This window comes from Chelonoidis abingdonii, chromosome 2 (genome assembly GCF_003597395.2).
Source record: "Chelonoidis abingdonii isolate Lonesome George chromosome 2, CheloAbing_2.0, whole genome shotgun sequence".
NCBI lineage: Eukaryota > Metazoa > Chordata > Testudines > Testudinidae > Chelonoidis > Chelonoidis abingdonii.
Window position 1 is genome coordinate 156,245,050 of NC_133770.1, and position 12,598 is coordinate 156,257,647.

At 44.6% G+C, this 12,598-nt stretch overlaps 1 protein-coding gene across 2 annotated transcripts in view; it reads right to left on the reverse strand.

The window, feature by feature from the left end:
• ANTXR1 (ANTXR cell adhesion molecule 1) overlaps positions 1 to 12,598 on the reverse strand; it is a 207,221-nt gene that overhangs the window by 73,979 nt on the left and 120,644 nt on the right. For both annotated transcript variants that reach the window (XM_032786627.2, XM_032786634.2), the window contains exon 14: positions 10,235 to 10,276. In XM_032786627.2, coding sequence (XP_032642518.1) covers positions 10,235 to 10,276 — 42 coding nt within the window. The remainder of the gene's footprint in view (positions 1 to 10,234; positions 10,277 to 12,598) is intronic.

Genomic DNA, 12,598 nt, shown 5'->3' on the forward strand with positions numbered 1-12,598 from the left:
GCCAGTGGAGTTCTGTTGGTTTCTTTCTTGGGTTTGTCTTGCAGTAGGAGGCTTCTGGGTATACGTCTGGATCTGCTGATCTGTTTCCTTATTTCCAACTACAAAAGCAGTTTCTCCTCCCTTGGTTTTCACACCTCAATTGCTAAAAGAGGGCCTCATCCTCCCTGATTGAACTAACCCCGTTATCTCTAGCCTGCTCCTTGCTTGCATATATATATATCTACCCCTGGAAATTTCCACTATATGCATCTACATGCTCCAATAAGTCTGTTAGTCTATAAGGTGCCGCAGGACTCTTTGCTCCTTAACTTAAAGTAAACCCAATGCACTGAACTTTCCATCCCTTCAGCTTTACTGTTTGGGCTTCTTAGATCTCCTAACCTAAGACAAGTCAGAATAGCTCATTAATCGGATGAGAGACCATCAGGGAAAGGCATGGTACTGCATGGAGTAATGTCAGTGATTTACAAGGAAGCACTCTTCTCTTTAAAATCAAAGGGGTTCTGCTTTAATCTGGCTAGCTCAATAACAATAGCAATGAAGCCATGGCAGCATGAGCTAGCCACTTGCTGGTTGTACCCAGGGACCTGAGTGGGCTTGTCACAGTTTCACTGCCTTTGCTATTCGACCTAGCTAGTTCACGTTTGTCTACATGTGCTGCAGTCACATCTCTGACTGCAGGGTAGACAGACGCCTAGTAGTAGTATTTGTATTTGCAGCAGAGATTGGGACCTCAGTATGCTAGGCACTGTATAAACACGCAATAGGAAGAGACAGTACTTGATCTGAACAGATACGACAAACAAAGGTAATGCAATTTCTTCATTTGACAGACGGGACACTATGGTACAGAGAGATTAAAACACTTGCCCAAGGTCGTGCAGGTAATTCTGTAGCAGAGCCAGAAATTGAACCCAGTCCCCTGGAATTATATAATCCACTGCCTTAACTGTAAAGTCACATTCCCTCTCTTTCAACCAATGCCCGCTTGTGGTGAGAGGTGTGTTGTGCTGCTGGAGATGCTGAGATATAACAAGGGTGCTCTTTGATATGTGACAAGTATCAGGGGGTAGCCGTGTTAATCTGTATCCACAAAAACAACAAGGAGTCCAGTGATACCTTAAAGACTCCTGTTGTTCATTATAAATCCCATAGCCCTTTCTATGATGAGTAGCCAATGATTTTAGTTTATTATTTATTTATTGTGTGATGTTATGATTAATTAACATGCTATATTATATATATTCATTGTATGTTAAATAGAGTTAATGTGTAGAATTATAGAAGTATAAGATTGATCAGTATTTAAAGGGAATCATGTATTAGATAACAGTAAGACATACTGAAATGCAAGAACCTGTAGGCTGAGGTCTGCAAGATTTTAGCCTAGCTATTTTAGGCCTTGGAGATAAGAAATGCTGACATAAATAAATGACCGAGGAATAACCCAATGCCCTAAGATTATGGGAAAACAGATACCAAGTGGTAATATTGCAAAAATTTAGTCAAAAGATTAATTTTAAATTATAAAAATGCTGTAAAAGCACATCTGTCTCCAACATGTGTCTTAACCGCGGAATACAGGTGAGGCATCAATGTTAATGAGAATAAAGAGAACCTACACAGCCTATAGAATTTGGGATTCTTTATGTTTCTAGAGAACACAGACCAATATGAAAAGAGAGGATTGACACTTTCACATACATGTGCAGCATGTAGGTATAGACAGAATCACATTATAAAAAAGAGAGCCCAGAGTGGGAAAACTCCAGCAGAGACCATCCCTATATTGATGATCAGTCCATGAAAGAGCCATCAGACTCTAACACCACCTAGGAGGATGTCAGTATGTCTATAGTTATAACTGGTGCATGGATATATTTAGGAATTGTATATGCCGAGACATTCATAACTTTGTTGGCAACTTTATTAAAACTGCTTAAAGCTAGTAGACTTTGTTCGTGTGATTGTCTGTGTTACTTGCCTATGGTTTCATGTGTTCCTATGATCTCTAGAGCTGAACTTGAGACTTTAAGCCACTAGAGCCAAACCCATGGTGGTATAATACAATTTACATCAAATAAAATAAGTCTACAGATGTGAAAGAAATCAACCCTAATTGTCTATGCTAATTCTCACTTCAAGGGGGAGCTGACTTCTCACTATCCTCTGCTCTAATCAGATTTGCTGCACCAGTCTGCCATTCTGCCTATATGTTTCAAATTTGATTTGGCTATTTAAATCCTCACCTTCCACGCATAAAACCCACTTCCTCCCATTCCCAAAGGTGCCCAATCAATTTTCTCTTACACTTCTTTCTTCTTTCTCTTTCCTGGAAAGTTCCTTTGCAATCCCTGGTTACTAGAGAGGGGGCTGAATGAAATATGCAGGCACACAATTGCAACCTGGCTTCTTTCAGGAATACATTTCCTGCTTGGGTGTCTGCAAAAAATTCAGAGCAGACTCTTGCCCTGGGATGAGCCACTACCAGCTATTCTCTGGCTTCAGGAATGTGCTAGCATGTGCCTGTGAGATGGCTTGGGACAGAGCAAAGCAGTTCAAGGAGGAGAGATGAAGAGAAACTTTCATCTGATAGCTCAACAGTGACCTCCACGTGGTGAGTTAAATTCCTCCAAGAAGAAGACAAAGGAGCCTGCCTGGTTTTGCAAGCAGACTTCCCTTGACAGTGATAATCATCACCTTCAGCCTGTCATAAATGTGCTGCTGAATGCGCCTTTCTTTCCAGGACTTTCTTGTGTGTGTTTGTTTTGGTGTATGTGGGTAAGACGACAACAGACGTAAGCATTATCCAATTACGGGCTGGCCGGTGGCTTGGCCCTGGTGCTGTGCCGGGAATGACCTTACGGCTCGGGTGAAAAGGCTGATGCAGCATGGAGAGAACAGGTCATAGCTCAGGGGAGATGGTGCATACTGTGGCAGTCTGCCTGGTTCTCTTGAATCTGAATGTCTTGGGGAGAGAAGGTGTCACAATGGTGGGGAAAAATTAGCTCCAAAATCAAATGCCAGCAGTACATCATAACACCTCTCCTTCCACACCTCCAGAGCAGGGAAGGAACAGACTCTAAGAGGTACAACGTTTCTTGGGATTACTCCTTACACTCTGTCCTTTGCTCTGCGGCTGTATTCACAATCTAGCCGTCTGTAGATCAGTAGCAGCACACTGGGTCTGGTAGTGAATGGGGAACCCGTGGCATATTACCAAGCACCGGCCTGACACATTCTCTTTGATTTGTCCTATGTAGGAGGCAGGCTGGCGTGCTGGGTACCAGCTTCAGGTCATTGGTGAATTTCTTGTCCGGTCTGAATCGGAGGGAGTTGCAATAAGTTCAATAGCCAGGCATTCATCCTACAGGACTAGCTGGAGTCTGCTTACCAGCTGGAGGTGCAAGAATGTGTGTTTTTGATCCATCAAGGCCAGCAAAGAGTCTGGCATACCCGTACAAGTGCATTCAACCTTAACTGCTGAAGGCCATATACTCCAATCAGAGGGCGATCGGGTGCTTACCAGCTCTTCAAACCTTTTAGCTCTTCTGATTGGCATTACTTAGAACTTTTCTGGATGTCATTTAAACCATCTGTCCTTCATCCAGGCCCCCCAGTGCTCTGTACTATCCGTGGGACAGCATTTGTGATCTTGAGGTTAATCAATCAGAAATCTTCAGCTGATAAAAGTCTTCCTGCGCCAACAGCAAGTGTGTCTCCAATTTGTCTCAGACGTCCTTTCAAATAAAACCTTGGGCAGATTTCTGAAAGCACTGATGCTAGTTCTTCACTGTTACAGTATAATGCATTGTCCTTGCAATGCAAAGCCATCTGACCTCAGCTTTTAAATCTGCTGATGCAAGAATTCCTCTTATCTTATTTTTGCCAAGAGTTTGGAGGGGGCGGATTCTTACTGTAAATGTAATGCTGCTACTTTAGGGATTAGCACTGCTTCATGCTGGAGATGAGTGGTTACCAGGTTTTCTATGAGGGAGAGAGCTATCTACAGCTTGCTAAAAACACCAGATTTCACTAGACTGAATCCATCTTCCATTTATTTTTAGAAAAATAGAGAGAACGGGGCCTGAGTCTCTCTACCATGCAACGTGTTGCTTCCAAAGGCCGCCCTCCTTTCAGGATTGGGCTCTATAATGCTAACTGAGTCCAATGAAATATACTTTGTCATGTCTGCCTTCTTTTCCGAGCCTGATCTTGGGAATTGCTGAGCACAGCCTCAATTTCCACTAATTTCCTAAAGGTGTCTAAAGAAGTTTTCAGATTCTGAACTTTAAAAGATTTATGTCAATTATATTCAAAGAGAGAGGGTGTTGGTTCACTTTAACATTAAGGCAATGTTACATCTTTCCAGTGGTGTAAAGGGGGCCCAAGGTGGGAGGAAACTATATTTAAGGCTGCCTTACTGCTAAAGTAATGTAAAGTGGTCTTAGGGTAAATGAGAATCAGGTTTATAAAATTCTAGGCTCTGGAGGAAAGTGCTGTCAGGTCAAAGGTGTTTTCCAACATAAGAATGACACTCACAATATGGACACCCCTTTCAGTGCCCAAAACCCCAGCACCTAAACACTTATGACCCACATGACCTGCCCTAAATCATGGAGTCAGATTTGGTTATGTCTACACTGCAGTTGGGAGCAAGCCTCCCAGGCAGACAGACTCACGCTAGCTCCGCTCAAGCCAACATGCTAAAAATAGGAACATGGGCTAGCCACTCAAGTGCTGGCTGGGCTTGTACTCAGGCATGCCATAATGTCCACACTGCTATTTTTGAGCAGGCTAACTCAAACAGAGATAGTGCATTTCTGTCTGTCCACACTGGGAGGCATGCTTCCAGCTGCAGTGTGGACACAGCCTTTCAGGGACCACCAGATCATCCCATGGTAAATTGTGGCAGAGCCAGGAATAAAACTCCAGGAGTCAAATCCTCCGCTTATGTAGTGTGAATACAGCTGCTCCAGCTGAGAGATCCAGCTTCTGGACTCTTTGACTCCTAGAACACTCCTATACTAGACTACAAACCAGATCAAATCTCCATCATTCATGACAATTCCCACCCCAACAGTGCCTCATGCACCTGCATAAATAAAATAAAGGCAGGGAAAACATATTTTTTTTTGGTACATCTCTTTGTCTGGTGCACATAAACCAGACAGTGTCTTCATTAGCAGTATCTTTGCATTTAAAGTAATTGCAGGATTTGAAACACCAAACTTCAGAATGTCTTTCTTCTTAGTCTCAGCAGCTCTTTGAAGTTGCTGCGTTGTGTGGCATGCTTCTCTGCCAGAGCATGTCAAGAGATGCTGCATTTACAACGGACATTACGTGCTCTTTGGACCAGGAAGCCAAAATTCACGGTAGCAAAATTAAAAAACATCCAGCATTTCACTTCCTGTTCAGTCCCACCAACAACTCAACTATGTGAGAATATATCCTCTCCATCAACAGCCACTTGTGCGGAGAAATCAGGTTACTCAGACCTTTGCTGTACAATACTGATCGCAGGGTTACAAGTTCTGTAGTTTCGTCTCCTAGCCAGCTCTGAATTTAAACCAGACAACAATTGCTTTGAAAGGTTTGGATAACACTGAATGCATCCCTGGGATTCTCTTTGGTTTGGGATGGTTGAAAGTGTGACAGATTAACACTATCCTGAACAAACCTTATGAAATTAAGATATATTTTACTGAATGATGTTAAACCTTATTGAATTAGGGTTAACACCTTGGGAATTCATTGTATTACAAATGCAAATGTTTATGTACTCCTGTGAAATTGTATGGAACTGCTTTACCAGAAAGACAAGATTAATTCAATCTCTGGAAGGTCAGAGGAAGTTCGAAAGTCTTTTTGGAACTCTACAGTGTGAAGTGGATTTCCTTAGGAAATACCTTGAAGTGAGGGGAATGCAAATTCTCCTGGTCTGAAGCCAACCTTTTGGAGATATTCCCTGAGGAGAGAGATCCTTTGTATACTAACTATCTGCTTTGGGAAACTCCAGTTCAAAGACCCCTGAACTGTATAAAAAGGGAACTAAACATGTTATGAGGGGGCTTGTTCTGAGCTGCAGTTCTGATGAACTTGTAACCACAAGGATTCCCTTAGGGTGGGTTATTAAAAGGCTACACTTGCCAGAACCCATGGGAGACCTGGGATGAACTCTGGTAAGCTTATTAGCATGTGTGTGGGTTCTTTTATTGATTGTAATATGTTTTCTCTGGAATGTTTTTTACCTTATGCATAAAGTAGGCTTGCTTAGAAAGAACTGTGTGGTAATCTGCAGCAATTACAATGTTATCCGTCTCTAAAGAGAAAGTGAGCAGGTGTCATAGGGCAACCTGCCTGCGTCAGGATGACATAGTGAAGGTAGGGGACTGTCCTGCTTGGGAATACTCCAGTCAGAAGGGAGAGTGACACGTGTCTTCACCCAAAGGGGCAACAGTTGGCGAGCTGAAAGCCAAGATTGGGGGGGCCCTTGCTAAACCACCAAGGGAAAATACACCTGCAGTTGCCCAGAGCTGTGACAGAAAGTTAATTGGACACATTTCCCCCTCGAGGAATCTCTTCAGTGGTGGTAGGTGCTCAGCTGTTCATGCTTCTAGTGACTGACATGCTGTATGAGTCCCATTGTGTAAGAAAACAGATAAGCTGCAGATATAGGTTTAAGTAACAACAGGAGCATATTTATTCAGGCATAGTGTGGAGCTCTACCTCTGGCTGGGTTATCAGCAGTAGGGCCAGAACCTGAGATCTCTGGATGAAAAAAGCATGAAAAGCATAAAAAATAAGGCCACCCCTACTCACCAATGCTGTAGCAAGTTCATCAGCCTCTACCAATGGCTCAGCCACCCACTGAGTGTGCGTGGGTTACCAATATGCATCATACCTTGAAGGGTCCCTTACAATATGTGCTAACTACTTATGCCAAACAATCTGTTCCACCCTGCATTTTGCTGTGATGCTGGGAGTTCCTTTCCTGGACTTGAAGAAGAGCTCTGTGTGGCTCGAAAGCTTGTCTCTCTCACCGACGGCTCTTGGTCCAATAAAAAATGTTACCTCACCAGCCTTGTCTCTCTATGGGTTACGACGACAGTCCCAATGGAAGAGACTCCAAGCCCAGATCCTCAAAGGTATCAATAGAAGCTAGATACCTTCGGGGATCTGGGCCTCCCTGATACAGCCTAGTGAAACTGTCTGTGTAATCACAGTGCACACAGGTAGGTGACAGAGGGGTCTGGTTTTCAGAGAGACAGCCTGTCATAAACAGATAGTTAAGGGTTAATGTTCTTTCACCTGCAAAGGGCTTACAAGCAGAGAACTGACACCTGACCAGAGGACCAATCAGGAAACAGGATTTTTCAAATCTCAAGGGAGGGAAGTTTTTGGGTGTGTGTTTTTTGTGCTCTGTCTGTTGCTCTCTCAGCTCTGAGAGTGATCTCTCTATCTCCAGGCTTTCTAATCTTCTGTTTCCAAGTTGTGAGTACAAAGGTAGAAAGACAATAGGCTTATATTGTTTTTGTATTTACATGTGTGTAGTTTGCTGGAATGTTTAAATTGTATTTCTTTTTGGATAAGGCTGTTTATTCATTTTTTCTTTTAAGCCAATAACCCTGTATATTGTCACCTTGATACAGAGACCATTTTTATGTCTTTTTCTTTCTTTTTATATAAAGCTTTCTTTTTAAAACCTGTTGGATTTTTTCCTAGTTGGGGCTCAAGGGGATTGAGTCTGCAGCTCACCAGGGAATTGGTGGGAGGAAGAAGACAGGGGGGAAGAGAAAATCTCTTTGTGTTAGAGTTACAAAGCTTGCATTTGCAGGGACTCTGAGTGAGGGTGAGAGAAACCTGATCTCTCTGGGTTGCGTTTCAAGGAATTGAAACAGGGTGATCTTCCAGGGTCATCCAGGGAGGGGGTTATTTCCCTTTGTTGTAAGACTCAGGGCATCTGAGTCTTGGGGTCCCCCAGGGAAGGTTTTGGGGAGACCAGAGTGAGCCAGGCACTGGAATTCCTGGCTGGTGGCAGTGCTATCAGATCTAAGCTGGTAATTAAGCTTGGAGGTTTCATGCTAGCATCTCATTTTCTGAACTCAAAGGTTCAGATCTGAGTAGGACGCTATGACACAGCCGCCCCAAGTTTTACATACAATTTCCCTGCTCCTTCCAAGGTGCTGACACTGTGATTAGTCTCAGGCTTAACAAATGCTAATAACAAACACAACATTAGAAGAAAAAAAATCTCCAGTGAAAATAATAGGAGAAGGAAAATCTCTCTTAGCAAAGGGCTCCAGTCCTGCAAGGCCTCCTCCATGTTTGCTCTGTGTATGGAAGCCCAGCAGGGTCAGGGGAAAATATAACTCAGGGAAAAAGCATCTTCACAGCAGTTTAATTAGTCTCTTGTTCTTTAGTTCAGCTTCTGCCAAGAGAGACTGGCCAACAGAACCAAACAGAACCTGAAACAAATATTGCTTGATCTGCAAAACGCTCACAGGATTACCAAATGCCTCCTTACGTGTGAGGCGTACATCCCCCCATTTCACCAAGATGTAATTTCCCTTCCCAGTGTTTGGGCAGAGAGCTAGCATTCCAGCCTGATGTATTTTAATTGATTTCAGCTATTGAATCCCTTGACTTGGAGGCATGTGGAGGGCAGAGCAGATGAGCCACATGCAATTTCAAGTTAATACATTTTCCCTTTCCTTCTGAAGCTGGAAACTGACAAAGTTGTTGGATTTACTTCAGGCCCAACAACAGACAGAGTTGATTAGGGAAGTATGTCAGACGGTTGCAAAGAGAGGTATGGATTGAAAACACCATTATGAGAGATGAGCGTTCTGATCTGGAGGCCTATTCAAATCCAAACTTTCCTGGACTTTGGGAGCGTCATGACTTGAGTTTCTGCTTCAGAGCTACAAAGTCTCAGGTTCTGTTCCTGGCTTGGGTTCCAGCTATTCTGAGCCATTCCACTAATGGGAAGCTCACTGGTTTTCCCGTGAGTTCTACACAGGCAAAAGCAGAGCAGGATTCCAGAGAGGTTAATGCTTCTCAACCCTGAGCATTAACATCTCTGCCTTAGAGCAGAGATTGCTCTCTGGCCAGACTTCATGGGGAGCGGGGTAAGGCTCAATCCAGCAAACACATTTTCACTCGTGAGCTGGATGAGGGTCGAGAATACTTCTCCAGTAGCAAAAGGCAAGGGAACAAACCCACTGCACCACTCTGCTCATGTGTTTGAGTCTCCTCTCACTTACCCTGCTGTAAGGAGCTGATCCAACCCCCACTGAAATCAACGCTAAGAGTCCCATTGACGTCAGTGGGCTCAAGACAAGGTCTAGTCAGTCTAGTAACTGAAGTGCAGAGCAGTGGAAGAGAAAGAAGAATCTCTCTCACTGCTAGTTGAAAGCAGAAGTATGTGGATATGGCACAGAAAGGACCAGCATATATCAGGGAGGAATCTGTCCAAGGAAAGCAATAGTGATCCAGATTTAATTATCACACATGACTAGATTTGTACAGAAAGAATAAGTGTGGAGTAAGTTTAAGATTTTCACATGAGAGTTTTAAGGTTGCTTTTCTGTCTCCTTGATTAAAACTTGTGGGCCCAGTTCACTGGTGTAAAATGGTGCTGCTCCTCTGAAGTCAATGGAATTACACCAATTTACACCAGCTCATAATTTGGCCTTTGGGCTTCAGATCTAATTGGCTAGAAAGGAACGTTAAAGAATAGCGCATACAGCCTTTACTCACACTGGTGATGTGGTGCAACTTAGTGCTCACCTATCTGTCTAGATGACATAGTCTAGTGTGCTTACGTCTTCCTATTGAGTTAAAAGTTAAGCATGCACTTAACTGCTGTCCTGAAGAGGGCTGATTTGCTATGTTGCTCTACTATTCAAAGCAGAGAACAGTCTCTCTCTCTCCCGCTCACTGTACATGATGTACAGGCCCAGCTCTGACTGGCTGTGGCTCATTACCTAATCACTTTGTGAAAATAAAGTCACTGATTCCTACCTGAATGAAACATGTGCTAAAGACATTAATCAGAAAGCACAGTGTACCCAAAACCTCACGTGTGTCTTAAACAGCCCCGTTTGCCTATTGGGTGCAAGAGCACAGGAGGTGAATGCGAAATGCTAACTCCTGCCTCCTGCTATGTTCTGTGTGCTACCTGCCTGGAAAGCCAGGCACAGTGAGAGCTGGTAATGCCGGTGTCACTTACCTCACTGTCCTCTTCCGGGGGTGGAGGGGGCTCCTTGATAATCTGGAAGGAACAAACAGAAACAGACAACCTTAAATCCACACTTTGTTCGTTGGCATGATGCAAAAGTCATTTTAATAGAGGACTTGTCCCTGCCAGCTCCTCTGATCGTGACTGTGATGCATGTGGATTACATGGTTCCTACATGTGCTAATGCTGTCGGGATAACCAGGGGGATTCCTAATAAGCCAGTGTAAAACCCTGGCATGCAGTCGTTTCCTAATTATAGTTCCCAATTACAGTCTATATCACCTGTTGCTATGATTGCTGCCAATCGTGACATCAAAGTGAATCTAACGAGTCTTGGAACTGACACTCCAGCTTTCTGATCTAGGAACAAAATACTCAGTGCAGCTAAAAAAAACCAGCTGAATAATAATGGACTGGTCTAAACTAGAGAATTAGATCGACCCAACAATGTCACTCAGGGGTGTGAAAAATCCCCACCTCTGAGAGACGTAATTAAGCTGATCTAAGATCCTATGTGGTCAGCACTAGGTCAATGGAAGAATACTTCTGTCAACCTACCTACCGTGTTTTAGGGAGGTGGATTAACTACAGATACAGATTATTCTATCACCTAAAGGCCGCAACTGAGATCAGCACCCTATGTGCTAAGCACTGTACATAGAATCATAGAATATCAGGGTTGGAAGGGACCTCAGGAGGTCATCTAGTCCAACCCTCTGCTCAAAGCAGGACCAACCCAGAGGTGAAAGTAAGCTGGTGCGCCGTACTGGGGCTGATAGGCTTCCCCTGGAGGCAATTTAAAGGGCTTGGGGCTCCCAGCAGCAGCTGGAGCCCCGGGACCTTTAAATTGCTGCCAGAGCCCTGCTGCCGGAGCCCTGGAGTAGCAAAGGCGGGGCTCTGGCAGTGATTTAAAGGCACAGGGGCTCAGCAGCAGGGCTCTGTGAACAATTTAAAGGGCCCAGGGTGGTAGCAGCAGCCGGAGCCCCGGGCCCTTTAAATCACCACCTGAGCCCCCGGCTGCCGCTGCTACCCCGAGGCTCCAGCAGCAGGACTCGGGTGGTGATTTAAAGGGCTCAGGGCTCCCACTGCTGCTACAGCTCTCTAAATCACCATTTGCTGCTGGAGCCCTGGGGTAGCAGTGGCGGGGCTCTGGCAGTGATTTAAAGGGGCTCCCAGCTGCCCCTACTGCACAGGAGCCCTGGGCCTTTTAAAGCTCCACCAGAGGCTGGGGCCCTGGGGTAGCAGCGGCAGCTGGGAGCCCCTTCCAATGGTGATTTAAAAGGCCTGGGGCTCCCAGCTGCTGCTACCACAGCCTCAGCCCCAGGGCCTTTAAATCCTGATTTAAAGCGCCCGGGGATTTAAAGACCCCACCTCTTCCAGTAGAGGACATGCTTCTTCCGATTGAGGTCTCACCCTCTCCTAAGGACTCTGGAGTACCAGTAAATCCTTTAAGTTACTTTCACCCCTGGACCAACCCCAACGAAATCATCCCAGCCAGGGCTTTGTCAAGCCGGGCCTTAAAAACCTCTAAGGATGGAGATTCCACCACCTCCCTAGGGAACCCATTCCATTGCTTCACTACCCACAGTAAGAGATGATCCCTGCCCCCAGGAGCTCACAGACTGCATAGATAAGGCAGAGTGGAGAAACAGAGGCATAGAAAAATGACTTGCTTAGAGATCACACACCATGTCAGTGGCAGACATAGAATCCAGGTCCCCCGCACCGGGTTCACCAGACCACATTGTCTTCTCATGTTCTGCACAAACTCGACAGGAAGGGAAGCAGTTATTGCTTATTATCCTTCATGCTGTTGGGCTAAGAAGTCAACCTCTCATGAGCTTTTTAATTTAAAAAAAAATCCCATATAAGTTGGAGGCTCTCCCAGCATTTCTAACTAATAAAGCAACTGGGGTGAGGTTTTGGGCTGGTCGGGTGTATTCTCCATAGAAACCATTTAAATTTATGTGGGAGGGAGGCTATTAGTTCATGTATGAAGTTTGTATCTAGGACTCAACAAATAGCTGGCTATTATTACAGCTCTCCACTCCAAGTGCAATAGAAAGCCATCCAAAGGGACAGCTATTACATACAGGCATGTCAAACATCTCTCCCTGATTCCAAATTCATCCCTGGGGCATGGCTGTTGAAATCAGTGGGCTAAATCCAACCATTTCAATGCGATTACACCAGGGATTCATTTTGTCCCATGGTTACATATTTATCTGAATGAAAGAACCTTTTCTTTAAACTGCACTCAACGGGCCAGAGGCTACAAGGTGCAGAATGCCTCCTGCAAGGTGGCAAATACCCTTCGTTTCCCTGACTTCAACATGTCGTTGCAGATTTGGGCCC